At 49.4% G+C, this 17,223-nt stretch overlaps 1 protein-coding gene across 1 annotated transcript in view; it reads left to right on the top strand.

Moving 5' to 3' along the window:
* Positions 1-245: 245 nt before the first annotated feature.
* Myo1h (myosin IH) overlaps positions 246-17,223 on the top strand; it is a 32,102-nt gene continuing 15,124 nt past the window's right edge. Inside the window, exons 1-16 of the mRNA XM_048342788.1 lie at positions 246-404; positions 718-833; positions 2,879-3,077; positions 4,482-4,562; positions 6,232-6,411; positions 7,984-8,082; positions 8,540-8,653; positions 8,799-8,870; positions 9,231-9,350; positions 11,197-11,264; positions 12,116-12,221; positions 12,935-13,015; positions 13,230-13,321; positions 14,455-14,549; positions 15,556-15,602; positions 16,628-16,708. Of these exons, the coding sequence (XP_048198745.1) occupies positions 279-404; positions 718-833; positions 2,879-3,077; positions 4,482-4,562; positions 6,232-6,411; positions 7,984-8,082; positions 8,540-8,653; positions 8,799-8,870; positions 9,231-9,350; positions 11,197-11,264; positions 12,116-12,221; positions 12,935-13,015; positions 13,230-13,321; positions 14,455-14,549; positions 15,556-15,602; positions 16,628-16,708 (1,677 nt within the window). The 5' untranslated portion in view covers positions 246-278. The remainder of the gene's footprint in view (positions 405-717; positions 834-2,878; positions 3,078-4,481; positions 4,563-6,231; positions 6,412-7,983; positions 8,083-8,539; positions 8,654-8,798; positions 8,871-9,230; positions 9,351-11,196; positions 11,265-12,115; positions 12,222-12,934; positions 13,016-13,229; positions 13,322-14,454; positions 14,550-15,555; positions 15,603-16,627; positions 16,709-17,223) is intronic.

Raw genomic sequence — 17,223 nt, forward strand, 5'->3', positions numbered from 1 at the left:
TGGTAAAGCACCAGCAGAGCAAGTGTGAGGCCCTGAGTTCAAATTCTGAGACAAGCCTTACCCCCCCACCATCCTCCAAAAGATGATACTAAGCAAAAACACAGAGTCATAGTGATTTTTCAGTTCTGCCCTCATGGGGTTTCTGTGCTCTCCCAGAGCTCAGCATCTGCTTGCTTCCAGGCTGCATTTCAGGAGGTGAGCATTTCAGAAGGAAGGAACGAATTGCTGTTGCTTCCCCACAGAGAGAAGAGGTGAGGCGGAAACACATCCGGCTGCACATGGAGGGGACACTGACCGCGCGGGACAAGGTCGGGGTGCAGGATTTCGTGCTCCTAGATGCTTACACCAGTGAGGCAGCCTTCATGGACAACCTTCGCAAGCGTTTCAGCAAGAACCTCATATATGTGAGTGAACACGATGCTGTCATCCTACTGCCACTTGCTGTAGGAAAGTGTCACATGCCTGCTAGCTAGCATGGCCTCCTCCCCCTTACCCTCTGCACAGGTTTCTTCATGCTGGCTTCCCCAGAGACCGACCCCATTGGCTGATTGTTCATCCACTTTCCCCCTCCCTGTGTGAGCGCTGATGAAACATACCTTGCCTGCCTTAGTCACTGTTACACCCCTGGCCTGGTGCTGAGCGACACACTGGGGACCAGCCTGGGTGACAGCCAGCTCTACCAGAATCCCTCATGGGTGCTATGATCCATTCCTGCAGACGTACATTGGGACGCTCCTCGTGTCCGTGAATCCATACCAGGAGCTTGGGATCTACACCGTGAGCCAGATGGAGCTCTACCAAGGGGTTAATTTCTTCGAACTGCCACCACATGTGTAAGTAACGTCTGCAGGGTGGTGACTGGCAGCGTTTTCCTTTCTTCTCCCTTCTCTATCTTCCCATTATTTTCTTTCTTCTTCCCATTCATCTCCCCCCATCCACCCACCTATCTATCTATCTACCCATCTACCCACCTCTTCATCCATCTATCACCCACCCATCCTCCCACCACCCACCCATCCATCCACATATCCTATCCACCTATCCACCCATCTATCTTCCCATCCCATCCACCCACCTACCCATCTACCTATCTACCCATTCACCCATCCCATCCACCCACCTACCCTTCTACCTATCAACATATCCACCTTCCCACCCATCTCTACCTATCCACCCACCCACCCATCTATCCACCAATCCCATTCAACTACCCACCTGCCTACCTATCCATCCACCCATCTACCCACCATCCATCTGCCCTTCCTTCCGCCCACCCAAATCCTTGAGAATGTTCAGTAGCTTCTTCTTTCTTCTTGCAGCTTCATTAATATGTATATTCATTAATCTGCTGCCTTCTTATGGAACCAGTCAAAATACTAGAAAATGTCAGTAGGTCATTTTGGACTCTCAAATAGGCAAGAGGTAGTCTGTGTAACTGTTGAGAAAGTGTGTGGCTAGAGAGGCGTCTTCCCTGGGAAATCTTCTGCTGCCATCTGCTGGTTTCTGTGATCATGGCGACAAGGAAGAGTGTCACCAAGTGGGAATTTAGCAGGGTCGCAGATCCTTCAAGGGAGCCATTTCTGGCAGAGTCTGCAACAGGCTGGTTTTGCTGGATTTCCCACTTCTCCTCCATGGTTGGTCTCTGAGCAAATATTTAGTCTCCTCACCCACAATCTGTCTGGGAGACTTGACCATTCCAGGCATTTATAAACCTTTCTGTGTCAGGCTTTGCTTTCTGATCTTGGAAATAAAACTGTTTCCTAACAGTATCTCAGAAACTTCTAATCACTCTGGTTTCCTGCTTCTAGTTTCTTAGTACTCCAGGTGTTAAGAGAAAAAGAAGACATGAGATCCTGTTAATTGAATTTTTTAATCTTTAGACAAGATGCTGTTTCTATGTACAGTTAATAGAATATCACTTGGGGGAGTAATTTAGTATTTGGTTTATTCTCTGTGTGTGCATATGCATGTGGGCTGGTACTGGTCTGAACTTGGGGGTTGGGGCTGTCCCTTTAACTGTTTTGGAAAAGGCTAGTACTCTGCCACTTGAGCCACAGCTCCACTTCTGGCTTGTTGGTGCTTAATTGGAGATACCAGTTTCACAGACTTCCTTGCCTGGGCTGGTTTTGAACCTTGATCCTCAGCCTCCTGAGTAACTAGGATTATAGGTGAAAGCCACCGGTCCTTCACCAATATCTGGTTTATTATTTAAAAAACATAGAAGGGTTTAAAGTATAGGTGGGATTGGGCATGCAGCTTGGTGGTAAAGAAGGGTTTAGCATACAAGAGGCCCTTGGCTCTGAGCCTCACCATCAAATTAGTTAAGTTGCAAAAAAAAAAAAATCCATTTCTTCTTAAGTTCTTCAAATACCTTTTGGTATTTGAGTTTTGATATCTAGTATAGTTTATGTTTAGCTGTCAAAATTCAAATAACAACAGGTGCTGGTGGCTCATGATTATAATCCTAGCTACTCAGGAAGCTGAGATCGAAGGATCATGGTTCAAAGCCAACCCAGGCAGGAGAGTTCAGGAGACTCTTACCTCCAATAAGTGTAACCCTAGAAAAGCTGGAAGTGGAGCTGTGGCTCAAGTGGTAAGAGTGCAAGCCTGGAACAGAGGGAGCTCAGGGACAGAACCCAGGCCCTGAGTTCAAGCCCCAGCACAAACACAAAATAAACAAAACTTAGATAACAGAAGACACATAGTAGGTCTTGCACCTAGTAGGTCTCGTGGCGGGTGTGTGTGTGTGTGTGTGATCCTTGTAGCACTGTCTGCTACGGCTTCCTGGAGGCCAGCCCTTTGCCATTCTGCCCCAGGTTAGGGGGCTCACAGAGCCAGGGAGGCAGCATGAAGACCACTGTGTGTCTGCCCCCTCCAGCTATGCCATCGCTGACAACGCGTACCGCACCATGTGCTCGGAGCTCAGCAACCACTTCATTCTCATCTCTGGAGAGAGTGGGGCGGGGAAGACCGAGGCCTCTAAAAAGATCCTGCAGTATTTCGCTGTCACCTGCCCCATGACGGAGTCCCTACAAATAGCCCGTGACAGGCTCCTGCTTTCTAACCCAGTACTGGAGGTAAAGATGGCATAGGAGCCCTGGGGCGGGGGGTGGGATGGGGAGAGGAGCTCTAGGAAGGGCCGTCAGCACAGGTAGAATTAGAGAGAAGGGTGAGACCTTGAAGGAAAGGTTAGAGCCTAATCTAACAAACTGCAGCAAGCCCCTCCACATCCCAGAGCCTGTCTCTCCTTCTGCAGATAGATCTGTGTATAATACCTTCCTCTTAAGAGGGCTTGGGGGGAATTAATAGATAGGTTTTGTTGTTGTTGTTGTTTTTGCCAGTTCTGGGTTTAGACTCAGGGCCTGAGCACTGTCTCTGGCTTCTTTTTGTTCAAGGCTAGCCCTCTACCACTTGAGCCACAGCGCCACCTCTGTCCATTTTCTATATATGTGGTGCTGGGGTATTGAACCCAGGGCTTCATGTATACCAGGCGAGCATGCTTGCCAATAGGCCATATTCCCAGCCCCAGTAATGGCTTGGGGGAATTAAATGAGATGATCATATAATAACTACACAGATTTAGGAAACACAACACTACTGTATGGTGATATTTTCTTCTTCTTCTTCTTCTCTTCCTCCTCCTCCTCCTTGATTGGTTGTGGGGCTTGAACTCAGGTCCTGGGCACTATTGCCGAGCTGTTTTGCTCAAGGCTAATACTCTGTCACTTTGAGCCACAGCACCACTTCCTCGTGGTTAATTGGAGATAAGACTCTCTCCATCATCAGGCCACTTTGATCCCTAGACTGGATTCTAGGGAGAAGCATTTTCCACTCCTTTCCTACCAGGTCCAATGCTAGCAATTCCCTGTAGTTGGCAAGTCCTTAGATAAACATGGCTTTCTTCCCTGGCTCCTTCTTTCTGCTCCTGTTTCTTTTGTTCTTCCCTTTTCCTTTGTGCCAATACTGGGACTTGAACTCAGTACCTGAGCACTAGTTCTTAGCTTTTTTTTTCTTTTTGCCAGTACTGGGGCCTGGACTCAGGGCCTGAGCACTGTCCATGGCTTCTTTTTGCTCAAGGCTAGTACTCTGCCACTTGAGCCACAGCGCCACTTCTGGCCTTTTCTATAGATGTGGTGCTGAGGAATCGAACCCAAGGCTTCATGTATACAAGGCGAGGACTCTTGCCACTTGGCCATATTCCCAGCCCTATTTCTTAGCCTTTTCACCAAAGGCTGGTGCTCTACCACTAGAACCACAGTTCCACTTCCAGCTTCTTTGTGCTTCATTGAAGATAAAGACCTCACTGACTTATCTGCCCAGGCTGGCTTCAAACCTTGATCTTCAGCTCTCAGCCTCCTGAGTGGCTAGGATTAAGGTGTGAGCCACTGGCTTCCTGGGTGCTGTTTTCATAATAAGCATGTTATTTGGGGGTCAGGAATTTGATACGCGTAGTGAGCTTACAGGACACTTTGTATTCCAAGGCTTTTGGAAATGCCAAAACACTCCGGAATGACAACTCGAGCAGATTCGGCAAATACATGGACATACAGTTTGACTCTCAGGTACAGTGAATTTCCTGGAGCTCCTTCTTGGGGACCCCTGTAGGCTGGTGGCGGAACCCACCCAAGGCTCCTGGGAGTAGGAAGAACACTTAGGGGCTCAGACAGTGTTTTAAAAAATGTTGAGGATTAGCGGGACACTGGTGGCTCATTCCTAGCTACTCAGGAGGCTGACATTTGAGGATTGAGGGTCAAAGCCAGCCCGGGCAGGAAACTCCATGAGACTCTTATCTCCAATTAACCATCAGAAAACTGAGTGGCACTGGGCTCTAAGAAGTAGAACGCTAGCCTTGAGCGAAAGCACTTAGGGACAGCTCCCAGGCCCGAGTTCAAGCCCCAATGACTGACCAAAACAAGAAAAAATTGTTGAGGATTGGTGCTCATTTTTGGAACTGCAAATGAAAGCCCCTGGGGGACCATTTCATAGCTTGCAGAAGAGACAAGCGGGATTGGGGGAGGGCAGATGGTCAGGAATTCTGCTACCTGGCTGGGGCGAGAGGGGTACATGACGAGCACAGTTTTGGATGTGGGTTGTTTTCCAAATGGGTTGTGACCCTGATAAGAAATGGTTCTGTTTGGATAACACAGCACAATATGAAGAGAGGGTCAGATCTCAGCCTCCTGAGTAGCTAAGATTACAGGTGTGAGCCACGACATCTGCAGAGACTCTGTGACATTTGATAGCTCTGTATATTTTAGAGTGCTCTCTCTCTCTCTCTATCTCCCTCCCTCTCTCCTCTCTCTCTCTTTACAATCAAAATTCATATCTGCTGCCAAGGACAGTCCTGATAATGTCTTGATGGATTTATTTTTTTTTTGCCAGTCGTGGGGCTTGATCTCAGGGCTTGGGCACTGTCCCTGAGCTTCTTTTGCTCAAGGATAGCACTCTACCACTTGATCCACCATGCCACTTCCAGCTTTTTCTGTTTATGGGGTCCTGAGGAATGGAACCCAGGGCTTCATGCATACTAGGCGAGCACTCTACCACTAGTCCACATTCCCAGCCTGCTTGATGGTTTTCACACAGAGTTGTCTGTGTATAGTCAATGATCAAATGATCAATGATCAATGATCTGATCAAAATGTACAAGGTTTCCACTCTCCTGGTTTGCATCAGCCCAGATTTAGCTGTTAGTCCTTGAACTTCATGCACGTGGGACGATACCGCCAGTTCTTGTTTCCGTCACACTTCTGTCATCCGTGACGTTGCTCATAGAAGTGGTTCATTTTTTTTCTTGTACAATGCATCACAGCTGATCCATTCTCCTGTGGTTGGACTTGGGACTGTTTGCCATTGGGGGGTCATTTCAAATAGTGATGTGAGCCTTCAATCTGGGGGGTTTTGTCCAAGACCAGGACTAAAACACAGTATCTGGTGCTTTTGCTGGTTGACTAGCACTCTACCACCCTAGCCACGGCGCTCACCCCTTATTTGTGCCTGTCTTGGGGTTTGAGGTTGAGGCCTAGGTGCTGTCCTTGAGCCTTTTGTGCTCTAGGCCAGCCCTCTTACCACTAGAGCCACACCTCCCCTTTCAGCTTTTCGGTGTTTGATTAGATGAGCCTTACAGACTTTCCTGCCTGGGCTAGCTTGGAACTACGATCCTCGGACCCCAGTGGCTCCATGGTGAAGGGTCATGTGCACCGTTTTGGTTTTGCTTGTCGTGTTTTGAAGGGCATCCCTGTGGGCGGGCACATCATCAGTTACTTGATCGAGAAGTCTCGCGTGGTCTACCAAAGCCAGGGTGAGCGGAACTTCCACGTCTTCTACCAGATGCTGGCGGGTGGTGATGCAGAGCGCCTGGCCCGGCTGGGGCTCGAGCCAGACCCCCGGCTCTATAAATACCTCTCCCAGGTGGGTCTGGGGTGTTAGTGGGGGCTGCTAGGGGTGTTCTAGAACTTTCTTGTTGCCCTTCTGGATGTACTTTCCTGGCTGCATGCGTGACCCTTAGACAAGCACGCTAACCCATCTCCTTGGATACTAATAGCTCTGGCCTTCAGGTATAGAAGCCCATTGTCTTCAGCCTAGTGTAGCTCAGAGGCACAGCACTTGCCCAGCATGTACAAGGATCTGGGTTCAATCCCCAGCACCAAATGAACAAATAGAAATGAGGATGCATTATCCCTCCTCTCCAGAGTTTTGAACTTAGTTGATATAGGTTAGGACCTAAACATCACTAGGGTAGAGTACTCGCCTAACCCAAGTGAAGCCCTGGATTTGAATCCTGAGCACTACAAAGCCAAGAGATCCTTTAATGATATTCTTTTCTTTTCTCTTTTTGGCCAGTCTTGGAGCCAGAACTCAGGGCCTGAGTGTTATCCCTGAGCTCTCTTGCTCAAGATAGCACTCTACCACTTTGAACCACAGCTCCATTTCTGGTTTTTTAGTGGTTCATTGGAGATAAGAGTCTTATAGACTTTTCTGCCTGGGTTGGCTTTGAATTGTGATCCTCAGATCTCAGACTCCTGAATAGCTAGGATTACAAGCGTGAGCCACCAGTGCTGGCTTACAATTTATTTTTTGCTGGTACCTGGGTCTGAACTCAAGGCTTCCAGTTTACTTGGCTTGCTTGTTGGGCTGGTGCTCTACTTCTTGAGCCATGCTTCCAGGCTGGCTTTTCACTGGTTATGTTAGAGGTGGAGTATCTCATTTTTCTAGCTTCCAGGCTGGCTTCAAATCATGATCCTCAGATCTCAGCCTGCTGAGTAGCTAGAATGACAGGCACGAGGCACCAGCACCCGTCTCAAGCTACTTTTCAAAAGAACTTTTCCCACCTCCTGCCTTCCACCTTGAACAACATGCCATGTTACAGAAACAGTTCAAGAAAGTCTGCAAGCAGTCCTGAAGTCCAGTGTAGAATTTAGCTTCATCACATCCATTTGCATGCAGCTGACACTAGCATTCTAGAATGCCCAAGCTGTATGAGTAATATTTCAGGTCTTTAAAGAAAATTTTTTCTTTTTTTTCCCCCTTTCTCTCTTTTTTAAAAAAACAATTACATGTTTATTGTCAAAGTGATGTACAGAGGGGGTTACAGTTGAAAATACTTTCTTCTTACTGGACTTGGCTTTGAACTGAAGTCCGCTAGCAGACTGCAGATCAAGAAAACCAGACTTCATGAAGTGAATTTCAGAAAATAAGGACCAGCATATTGGAGAAATTTCAGAAGACAGCACTAGACTGAAGCTTGCCTTGAAAGATGAATCTAAATGCTCTAAGTGCTCTGCCACTTGAGCCACACCTCTAGATCAGCTTTTCACTGGTTATTTTGGAGATAGACTTCAGTATATTCCTTCCCTCCACTTAGCCTCTAACCTCCATTCTCTGGATCTCAGCCTCCTGAGTCGCTAGGATTATAGGCTGAGAATAAATAGGTGCTCACTTAATTGTCTTCCAAATGTCATTAATGACCCAGTTGTGTTGCAGGGTCACTGCACCAAAGAGTCGTCTATCAATGACAAGAATGACTGGAAAACTGTTTGCAATGCCTTTTCCATCATTGATTTCACGGACTCTGACCTGGAGGTAAGGCCTGGGCTGGGATGCCCCGTTCTCTTGGAATCTGCCCCACAGTCAGCAACTATAGGCACTAGAGAGATATGCAGGAAACCATTATTTTAGCCTAAGTATGTCCTAATGAACACAAATGGGAAACAGAAAAAGAAAACAACAACTTGAAAACTAGTGAAGGCTGCAGGGTGCAGGTGGCTCACTCCTGCCATCCCAGCGACTGCAGAGATCTGAGGATCACAGCTGGAAGCCAGCCCTGCAGGAAGAGTCTGCCAGACTCTCATCTCCAATGAACAAGTAGCAAACAAACAAAAGCCCCAGAAATGGAGCTGTGGCTCCAGCCTTAGTGTCAGCTTGGCTGGGATTTGGGATTTGGGGGTGGGGGGGGTCCTCCCTTGATCAAATGTGTCTGCTGAGGTCATGTGGCATCCAGACTGCTGCCCTCTCCCTTCTCTTCCTGGCCACATTCTAGAACCTCTTTGGGATTATCGCCAGTGTCCTGCACCTGGGGAACATCTGTTTTGAAGAGGACGAGCGAGGCTGTGCCATGGTGCCGGTCAACCGTGAGATTAAATGGATTGCCAAGGTGACCCTGCTGCAGGGTTGTTGGGGGGAGGTCAGAGGGGCCCTGACAGACAACCCCGGGCTCCCCTGGAAATGTCCAGAACCTTTCCTATGGGAGCAAGGAAAACCAAGTCCTTCGATGGCTCATTGAGATCCTTTTTATTCAGCTCCTGGGCTTCTGCCCATCAATTCTTCTGGAAGCTCTTACCCACAGAAAGATTGAAGCCAAAACAGAGGAGGTAACAATGACTCTGGGTGGAGCTTTCCCCTGTTCTCCCGGGGGAACCAGCATGGCGGTGGCTTTGGAGGAGGCCCAGCCAACCAGGCCCCTCTGTGCCATCTCATTCCTCCAGGGGTCTTTGCCCAGGCTGTTCCTGCTTCTGGAACACTGTTCCCTAGGCTGCAGTGAGCTCTCCTTGGTCCCCCAGTGTCCCAGGGAGCCTTCCCTGGCTCTCGTTCTCGCTCTTCTCTTTGTGCTCCCCACGTGCAGGCTGACCACGTGATTCTCCCAGTCCTCTGCACTGTGCCCCGACTGTGCGTCTTGGTCCTGTCCTCCTCATGTGTCACTCTGTGATGGTGCATCTTGTTCTTCTGCACAGGTGATCTGTCCGCTGACCGTTGAGCTCTCCGTCTATGCCCGAGACGCCTTGGCAAAGGCTGTTTATGGGCGGACGTTTACCTGGCTGGTCAACAAAATCAATTTGTCCTTAGTGAACAAGGTGGGTCCTCAGTGTGAGGATTCGCTCTCACTAAAGTGGGAATGTCTAACGTTGCCAGGGTTGACTTAAAGAACCCGTGAGTGGGTTGGGCACACCCCATGGGCCTGGGCTGTGTCTCTCTCTGCCTTCTGATGGGTCATAGGCAGTAGGCCCGTGGTTACATACCAGCTGGCCTGTGGAGAGAGGGAGGGGCTGATCAGATGACCCTGGATGGATGTGGTCATGTGACCAGGGGTGTGGGAAAGAAAGCCTGAAGGGCACTTGTTGGGGTCCAGCCTTTGGACTTGACGGGGGATGGGCATTGGGAGCGCTCCCGAGACGCCGCCCTTCCCCCAGCTGACGATTGTTAAGAGGGGAATCTGACCAAAGTTCATCGTTTGCATGGGGGGGGGCACGGACCCCACCTTGTACAGCTAATATTAACAAAGATACTCAAATAATTTTGGGGAGCTATGTGAATGTGAACTTAGGGCCTTGTGCTTGCTAGCCACGTGCTCTACCACTTGAACCACACACCTAGCATTTTTGCTTTATTTTTGGAATAAGATTTCACTTACTTGTCTGTTTGCCTGCCTAGGCTAGCCTGCTCCCACATAGCTGGGATGGCAGGTATATGCAACCAGAGCCAATGTACTGCTTGAAATGAGAGTCTCACTAACTTTTTGACCAGTGTTGGTTTTGAACCAGATTCTGACAATCCCCAGCTCCCTGAATAGCTGGGATTATAGGCAGAAGCCACCACACCTGTCCCCCACAGTAAATCTATGTTAATGTGTCTAAAAATCACATAACAAACCTTCAAATTCACGTTTCCTCTGCAAGTGGAACTGTGTGAATGGAATATTATTTGGAGGCTTCAGGGTTCAGGTCTGGGGAGCAGTCACACGTAGCACTAGTGTTAAGGAGTCAGGCTTGCTTCTGGCCTTGTTTCCTGTGAAGCAGTGTTGTGCCACTTGTCCTCTCTCTGGGACAGACATCTCCTGGGTTGTCCATCGTTGGTACGTTCTTCCTTTTGGAGAGAATGTGGGCGCTGGTGGCTGCAGAAGCATCAAACAAAGATGGAAGGGGTCACCTCCAGGGGGATGAAGGCCTGGGGGGGGGGGGGGAATGGAAGGCTGCAGGCATTGTAGAGATGAAGAGAGGAAGGAGGGAGAGAGCATGAGCTTTATGTCTGCATTTTGAGTAGCACAAATTTCATTTTTAAGAAATGATCAAAATGTGTCTACTACAATGACATGCCGGAGCCCGGGTACCTGGACAAGGAATAGAGGTGTCTTTAGCTCACGCTCCTGGATGCTCAGAGGCACACATCCAGCGTGAGCTTCTTGCCAGCAGAGTTCTGAGGCCACCCAGGGCGTCACGTGGCAGGGGGCAGGGAGGGCACGGGTGCAGACTCTGGCTTCTCTTCCTGTCAGAAAGCCACCAGGATTCAGGAATGCCCCCTGGCCCTGCTGATCATGTTATACCAGCCACCTCTCAAAAGGCCCGTGGCTCACACCTAGCTACTCAGAAGGCTGAGATCTGAGAATCATGGTTCAAAGCCAGCCCATGCAGGAAAGTCTGTGAGACTCACCAGTGATCAAAAAACCAGAAGTGGTAGAGCTCTGGCCTTCAGCAAGAAAGTGTAAGGAGTGCCCATGGGCCCTGAGTTCAAGCTCCAGAACCAACCCCAAATAAAAAGTAAATAAAGCCCTGCCTCCAAACTCCACCAAATTAAATTTCTAACTCTTAATACCTCAGTGTGTGTGTTGGGGGGGGAGGGGTAAGTCCCATCCATGATCCTTTGAGAGAGATGAAACCATCCATCCACCGCCTGACCTGCCGATGGTGGGTGTTTCTTGACTAGGATCTCCCCCAGAAAACGGTGATTGGGTTGCTGGACATCTATGGTTTTGAAGTCTTGGACAAGAATGGGTGAGTCTTGCTGCCTGCCTGTTGGGGGCTCTCCTCGTGGTTTGATTCCTGGTAGAGTCATCTCTAGTGATGCTGGGATGGATTCTGCCATCCCCGGAATTTCTGTGGATCTGCTAAGCCCTGTTTCAGCTTAGAAGTGCAGGGACCATAAAATCATGAACATGTTTCACCACGACTATTGTGATTTGTTTAGTAAATTATCAATATAAACTGGCCACATGCCGCTGGCTCACCCCTGTAACCGGAGCTACTCAGAAGGCTGAGATCTGAGGATTGAAGGTCAAAGCCAGCCCAGGCAGGAAATTCCATGAGACTCTTATCTCTGATTAAGGAGCAAAAAGCTGGAAGTGGAGCTGTGGCTCAAGTGGTAGAGTGCCTTGAGTAGAAAAAGCTAAGGGATTGTGCCTAGGTCCTGAGTTCAAGCCCTAGGACCAGCACCGAGAGAGAGAGAGAGAGAGAGAGAGAGAGAGAGAGAGAGAGAGAGAGAGAGAGAGAGAGAGAGAGATGGAGGGAGGGAGGGAGATGGGGGAGGGAGGGAGAGAAGGAGGGAGGGAGGGACTGGAGAAAGGACAGGCGAGTCATCACACAGTGAGTAATGGTAATTTCTGTGGACGGGCTGATCACTAGAAGTAGAAAAGTGGGTACTCTACCACATGAACCATGCCTCTAGCCTGGCTTTTTGCTGGCTATTTTGAAGAAGGAGTCTTGCAGACTTTTCTGCTTGGGTTGGGTTTGAACTGTGACCCTCTGGAGCTTGGCCTTCTGAGCAGCTGGGATGACAGACGTAAGCCCTGATCTGTTAGAGACTTGCTGTGTGTGTCTGTGTGTCACCGCCTCCCTGGCATGTCCAGTTTCGAGCAGTTCTGTATAAATTACTGCAATGAGAAGCTCCAGCAGCTGCTGATTGAGAGGACGCTGACGGCGGAGCAGGCGGAGTACGAGACAGAAGGCATCCAGGTAAACGCACTGCAGCGCTTCATCTGCTTTTCCTCCTCTGCTTATTTCTTGGAAACTAATTTCAATATTCAGAGAAATCTTGTTTGCTTAAGATGGGGTACCAAAATGGTAGAAAAATAAAAATTTTTTGGAAAGTCATTTTAAGACCAATGTATTGCTGGGCTCCGGTGGCTCACACTGATAATCCCAGCTACTCAAGAGGCTGAGATCTGAGAGTTGTAGTTCAAAACTAGGCTGGGTGGGAAAGTCCATGAGACTCTTATTTCCAATTAACCACACACACACAAAAAGCCAGAAGTGGAGCTGTGGCTTAAGTGGTAGAGTGCTAGCATTGAGCAAAAATGCTCAGGGACAGCACCCAGGCCATGAGTTCAAGCCCCACAACCAACAACAACAAAAAGCCAGAGGAGGGGCTGGGAATGTGGCTTAGTGGTAGAGTGCTTGCCTAGCATGCATGAAGTCCTGGGTTCAATTCCTCAGTACCACATACACAGAAAGTGCCAGAAGTGGTGCTGTGGCTCAAGTGGTAGAGTGCTAGCCTTGAACAAAAGGAGCTCAGGGACAGTGCCCAGGCCCTGAGTTCAAGTCTCATTACTGGAAAAAAAAAGGAGCCAAGGGAGAGCATGAAGCACTGAGTTCAAGTGTCAGTGCCAACACAAAAAGCAAATGTGCTTTCTACCTTGGAGAAATCTTTCTTCTCTGTCATTTTTCAGTGGGAGCCCATTCAGTATTTCAACAACAAGATCATCTGTGACTTGGTGGAAGAGAGACACAGAGGAATCATAGCCATTCTGGTGAGGAAATGGTTGGGACTTCCAGGCCGTTCATCGGCTGTGTGCAACGTGGCCTTCAAAAGGGCAGCACACCCCTGTTATCCCCACTCAGGAGGCAGAGGTGGGAGGATCGGGTCTGAGGCCAGTTCAGGCAAAGCACGAGACCCTCTCTGAAAAACAAACTAGAAGCCAAAAGAAGAGGTGTGGGTCACGTGGTTGTCTTTTTCTTCTGAAGGATGAGGAGTGCATCCGCCCTGGCCCGGCCACAGACCTGAGCTTCCTGGAGAAATTGGAAGAAAAAGTGGGCAAGCATGCACACTTCCAAACGTACGTACATGCTTGACAGCCTTCTGGGGGTTGGGGGGAGCCTCAAAAATACTTTTTTTTTTTTTTTTACTGAGAGCCGTGGGGTTTGAACTCAGGTCCTTGAGCTTGCTAGGCCAATGCTCTGCCACTTGAGCCACTCCCATCCCCACCATCACCACCCCCAGCCCTCATGATTTTAATTATTGTATTTTTATGTAGGGGCTCATGTTTATATCTGTGTCACCAATGACATGTTATTAGAAATTTAGGGATACTTCACATCAGAAATACGATGTTTCAGGAGTATTTTAATCTCTGAAAAAAATGTAAGGTAGTCAAATTGTTTCTTAGGTATCAACTGGAAAGACAGAAGTTGTTTTTTGTTTTGTTTTTTTTTTAAAAAACACACAAACATAGCCAGGTACCAATGGCCTTTCAAAGCCAGCCTGGGCAGAAAAGTCCAAGAGACTCTTATCTCCAATAAACCACTCAGAAAAAAGCCAGAAGTGGTGCTGTGGCTCAAGTGGTAGAGCACTAGCCTTGAGCACAAAGAGGCTCGGGGACAGCTCCCAAGCCCTGAGTTCAAGCCTCAAGACTGGAAAACACAAACAAACACACACACACACACATACACACACACACACACACACACACACACACACACCCTCACACACACCATAGGTTTTCGCAGACACTTGTGGCTCACACCTGTTATCCTAACTACTCAGGAAGCTGAGATCTGAGGATCAGGGTTCAAAGCCAGCCCCAGCAGGCAAGTCTCTGAGACTCCTTATCTCAAATTAACCACTTAAAGGAAAAGGAGAGGAGCTGTGGCTCAAGTGGTAGAGCACTAGCCTTCAACAAAAACAGCTTAGGCACTGAGTTCAAGCTCCAGGACTGGCACACACACACAAATGTGTTTCTACAGCTCACATATGCAATTTTCTTCCTTAGGAGAAGGAGTAATCTAACTAGAGGCCTTGATTAATAGCCAGAGGCCCTGATCAATAGCCAGAGGTGGAGGTCTGTAGCCAGAGACCATGACTGATAGCCTGAGGCCTTGGCCAGTAGCCAGAGAGTGGGTGCCAGGCTTGCTGGGCATGGTACCTGGTGCGGCCTGGCCCCTCCTCAGGTCCTGCCTTCCTGTCTCGCAGCCGGAAGCTGGCTGGGCCGCAGGCCCGGAAGAGGATTGGCTGGATGGAGTTCCGGCTTCTGCATTATGCAGGCGAGGTCACCTACTGCACCCAGGGTGAGGGGCCCGGGGTGCCCTGCTGGGTGCTGGGGGGGTGCCCAGTTCAGATCTCCCCACCTGTTACCCACTGCTGCAGCCTCATTCCTTTTATACCCCACTGCGGTACTGAGGGATAGTTCCAGCCTCCCTTGATTTTTTAAAAATTTTGCCCTCTTCTAAGCATGTTCTAGAAATAGGGTCACGGCAAAATGTAGTCTCCGGGGTCTGGCCTCTTGCCTTCAGTGTAGTGTCTCAGAGTTGGTTCCATGTTGTCCTTCGTTTTCATGGTCAATATACCATCGCTCAGGGAAGGCCGCTGTGTGTACCCACCATCACTGGAGGTTTGCGGTCACGGGGACTTTTCAGCTGTCATAGGAAATGCTGTTCTGAACACTGTGGGCCAGTGTTATGTTCTAGTGTTTTCCTTTTGTTCCTGGGTATAGCGCTACAGGCAACATTGCAGGGTCTCAGAATAACTGTGCCTGTCTTCCATTCATATGGCTCATTTCTGCTATGCTGACCAGGCTGGCTTCAAAGTGCAGTCCTCCAGATCTCAGCCTCCTGGGTAGCTGGGATTCCAGGTGTGAGCCACCTGTGCCTGTGATAACGGTTTAAGACAAAATGGAAGCCAAGTCATGAGAATCGTAGCACCCAGGCAGCAGAGTCAGGAGGACGGGGAGTTGGAGGCCAGGAGGGACTGACTGCACAGCAAGACAATGTCCCTATTAACCGAGTGCTGTAGGCTCACACCTAGATGGCTGGCATTTTGAGGGCAGCCTGAGCACTGCAGATGAAGAACTGGTCCTCAGCAGGGAGCCGGGCTCCAGGGGTAGCCACCACCATCATGATGTGTTTGGTGGTCATCAGGGGAAAGATGGTGAATGCGAGCTGTGGGCAGACACACTGCACAGCTGCTAGGTGCACGAGCCATCAGCCCCCATGGAGATGCTGGGATGTCGCCACCATCCGTTGGATGGCGCAGGCTATGTGGGCAAAGCCAGTCATTCAGAATTGTGTTTTACAGGATTCTTGGAAAAGAACAATGATCTCCTTTATACACATCTGAAAGAAGTAAGTCTGGCACTTCACCCGACGCCTTTCCAATGGTTCTGAAATATCACCGTGACACAGGACCTGGGGTAGCTTCTGGAATGTTCTGGTCCAGGCATTACGACTCCATGCATCATGGCGGACCTGGCTTGAGTACAGGGCACCTCCTCTGAGTACTCAGAGTGCATGCAACAGGGAGAGAAATTTTAGGAGAGGGGAGGAAAGCACCAGCTATGTGGAGAAAGAGACGTTCTGATTCAGTGAGAAAATTGTGGGGTCCAGTTTTCTGGAGAGAAGAGTCTCAAGGACTTTTCTGCCTGGCTGGCTTTGAACCCTGTTTCTCAGATCTCAGCCTCCTGAGTATCTAGGATTACAGGCCCAAGCCATTGATGCCCAGCTTATATAGATTGTTTTGAAAATATGTAGGTAGGAGGGAAGTCAAATAGTGCAAATTCTGGTGTCTTTGGCCCCATGTCCAGTGTCTGTCCTGACAGCCAATTGCTCTTTCGTGTGCCACCCCCAGGGACAGCACAGGCCAGGAGAGAGTGTGTGCATGTGCATGTGCATGTCTGTCTGTTTCCCCCTTCTTTCCTATGTAAAGTTCTCATCTGGCATCTTTACTCAGTACCATCGTCTTAGAACTTATCAATGTTATTCTGTAGCCACCTGGCTGGACACAATTGTTCATGATGTCATAGAAAAAAACCGGCCTGGGCCAGTGGCAAAGGGGCCTCTCCTTGTGTGGGAATGGGTCCCGGGGTGTAGCTCAGGCCTCACGAAGACAGGGCACATTCTGTCCCACTGGGTCACACCCAGCCCCTCCCCCACAACGGCTTTAGTGTGTTTATGGGGTATGGAGGAATCAAACCCAGGGCCTCCGGCATGCTAAGCACACACTCTACCACTGAGGTACATTCCTGGGGCATTGGTTTTTGGTGAGCAGTGGCTGCAAGTTCCCAGGAAGCAGGTGTCTACCGGTCCCGCCTCTGCGGGCTTCCTCGGCAATCTACGAAGTGGACACGGTGTCTACATCTGTCTGTCTGCAGGTGCTGTGCAGGTCTAAGAACAGCATCCTGAGGGAGTGCTTTCTGGTGGCTGAGCTCCGGAGCCGGCGGCGCCCCCCGACGGTGAGCGGAAGGAATGCAAGTCACACTTAAAAAAACACCCCAAAACAGTCCTGGTGCTTGAACTCGGGGCCTGGGCACTGTCCCTGAGCTGCGTTTGCCCCATTAGCACTCTACCACTACCACTTGAGCATGGAACCACTTCCAGCTTTTTTGGGGGTAGGGAGATAGTTTATTGGAGATAAGAGTGTCACAGATGTTCCTGCCTGGGCTGACTTTGAACAGCGATACTCAGATCTCAACCTCTTGAGTTAAGCTAGGATTACAGACATGAGCCCCGGGCCCTGGCCTAGCCACACTTTTGAAGCCACCCCCTTCTTTTCTGGAAAGAATCATTCTCCAGCCAGCGTTACTTAAAACATCCTAAGTTCTGTAGCAGTTCATTCATTTGTGGACAATCTCTGTGCACCTACTGTGTGTCAGACACCATGCTGAGCTTCGGGGTGGGGAGTGGTAGTTAGCCCTAACAAGGCAGCCAAGGCTCCAGGAACTGGGAGGAGGCAGAAGGGGCCAGTGTC

This window comes from Perognathus longimembris, chromosome 3, assembly GCF_023159225.1.
Source record: "Perognathus longimembris pacificus isolate PPM17 chromosome 3, ASM2315922v1, whole genome shotgun sequence".
Classification (NCBI taxonomy): Eukaryota; Metazoa; Chordata; class Mammalia; order Rodentia; family Heteromyidae; genus Perognathus; species Perognathus longimembris.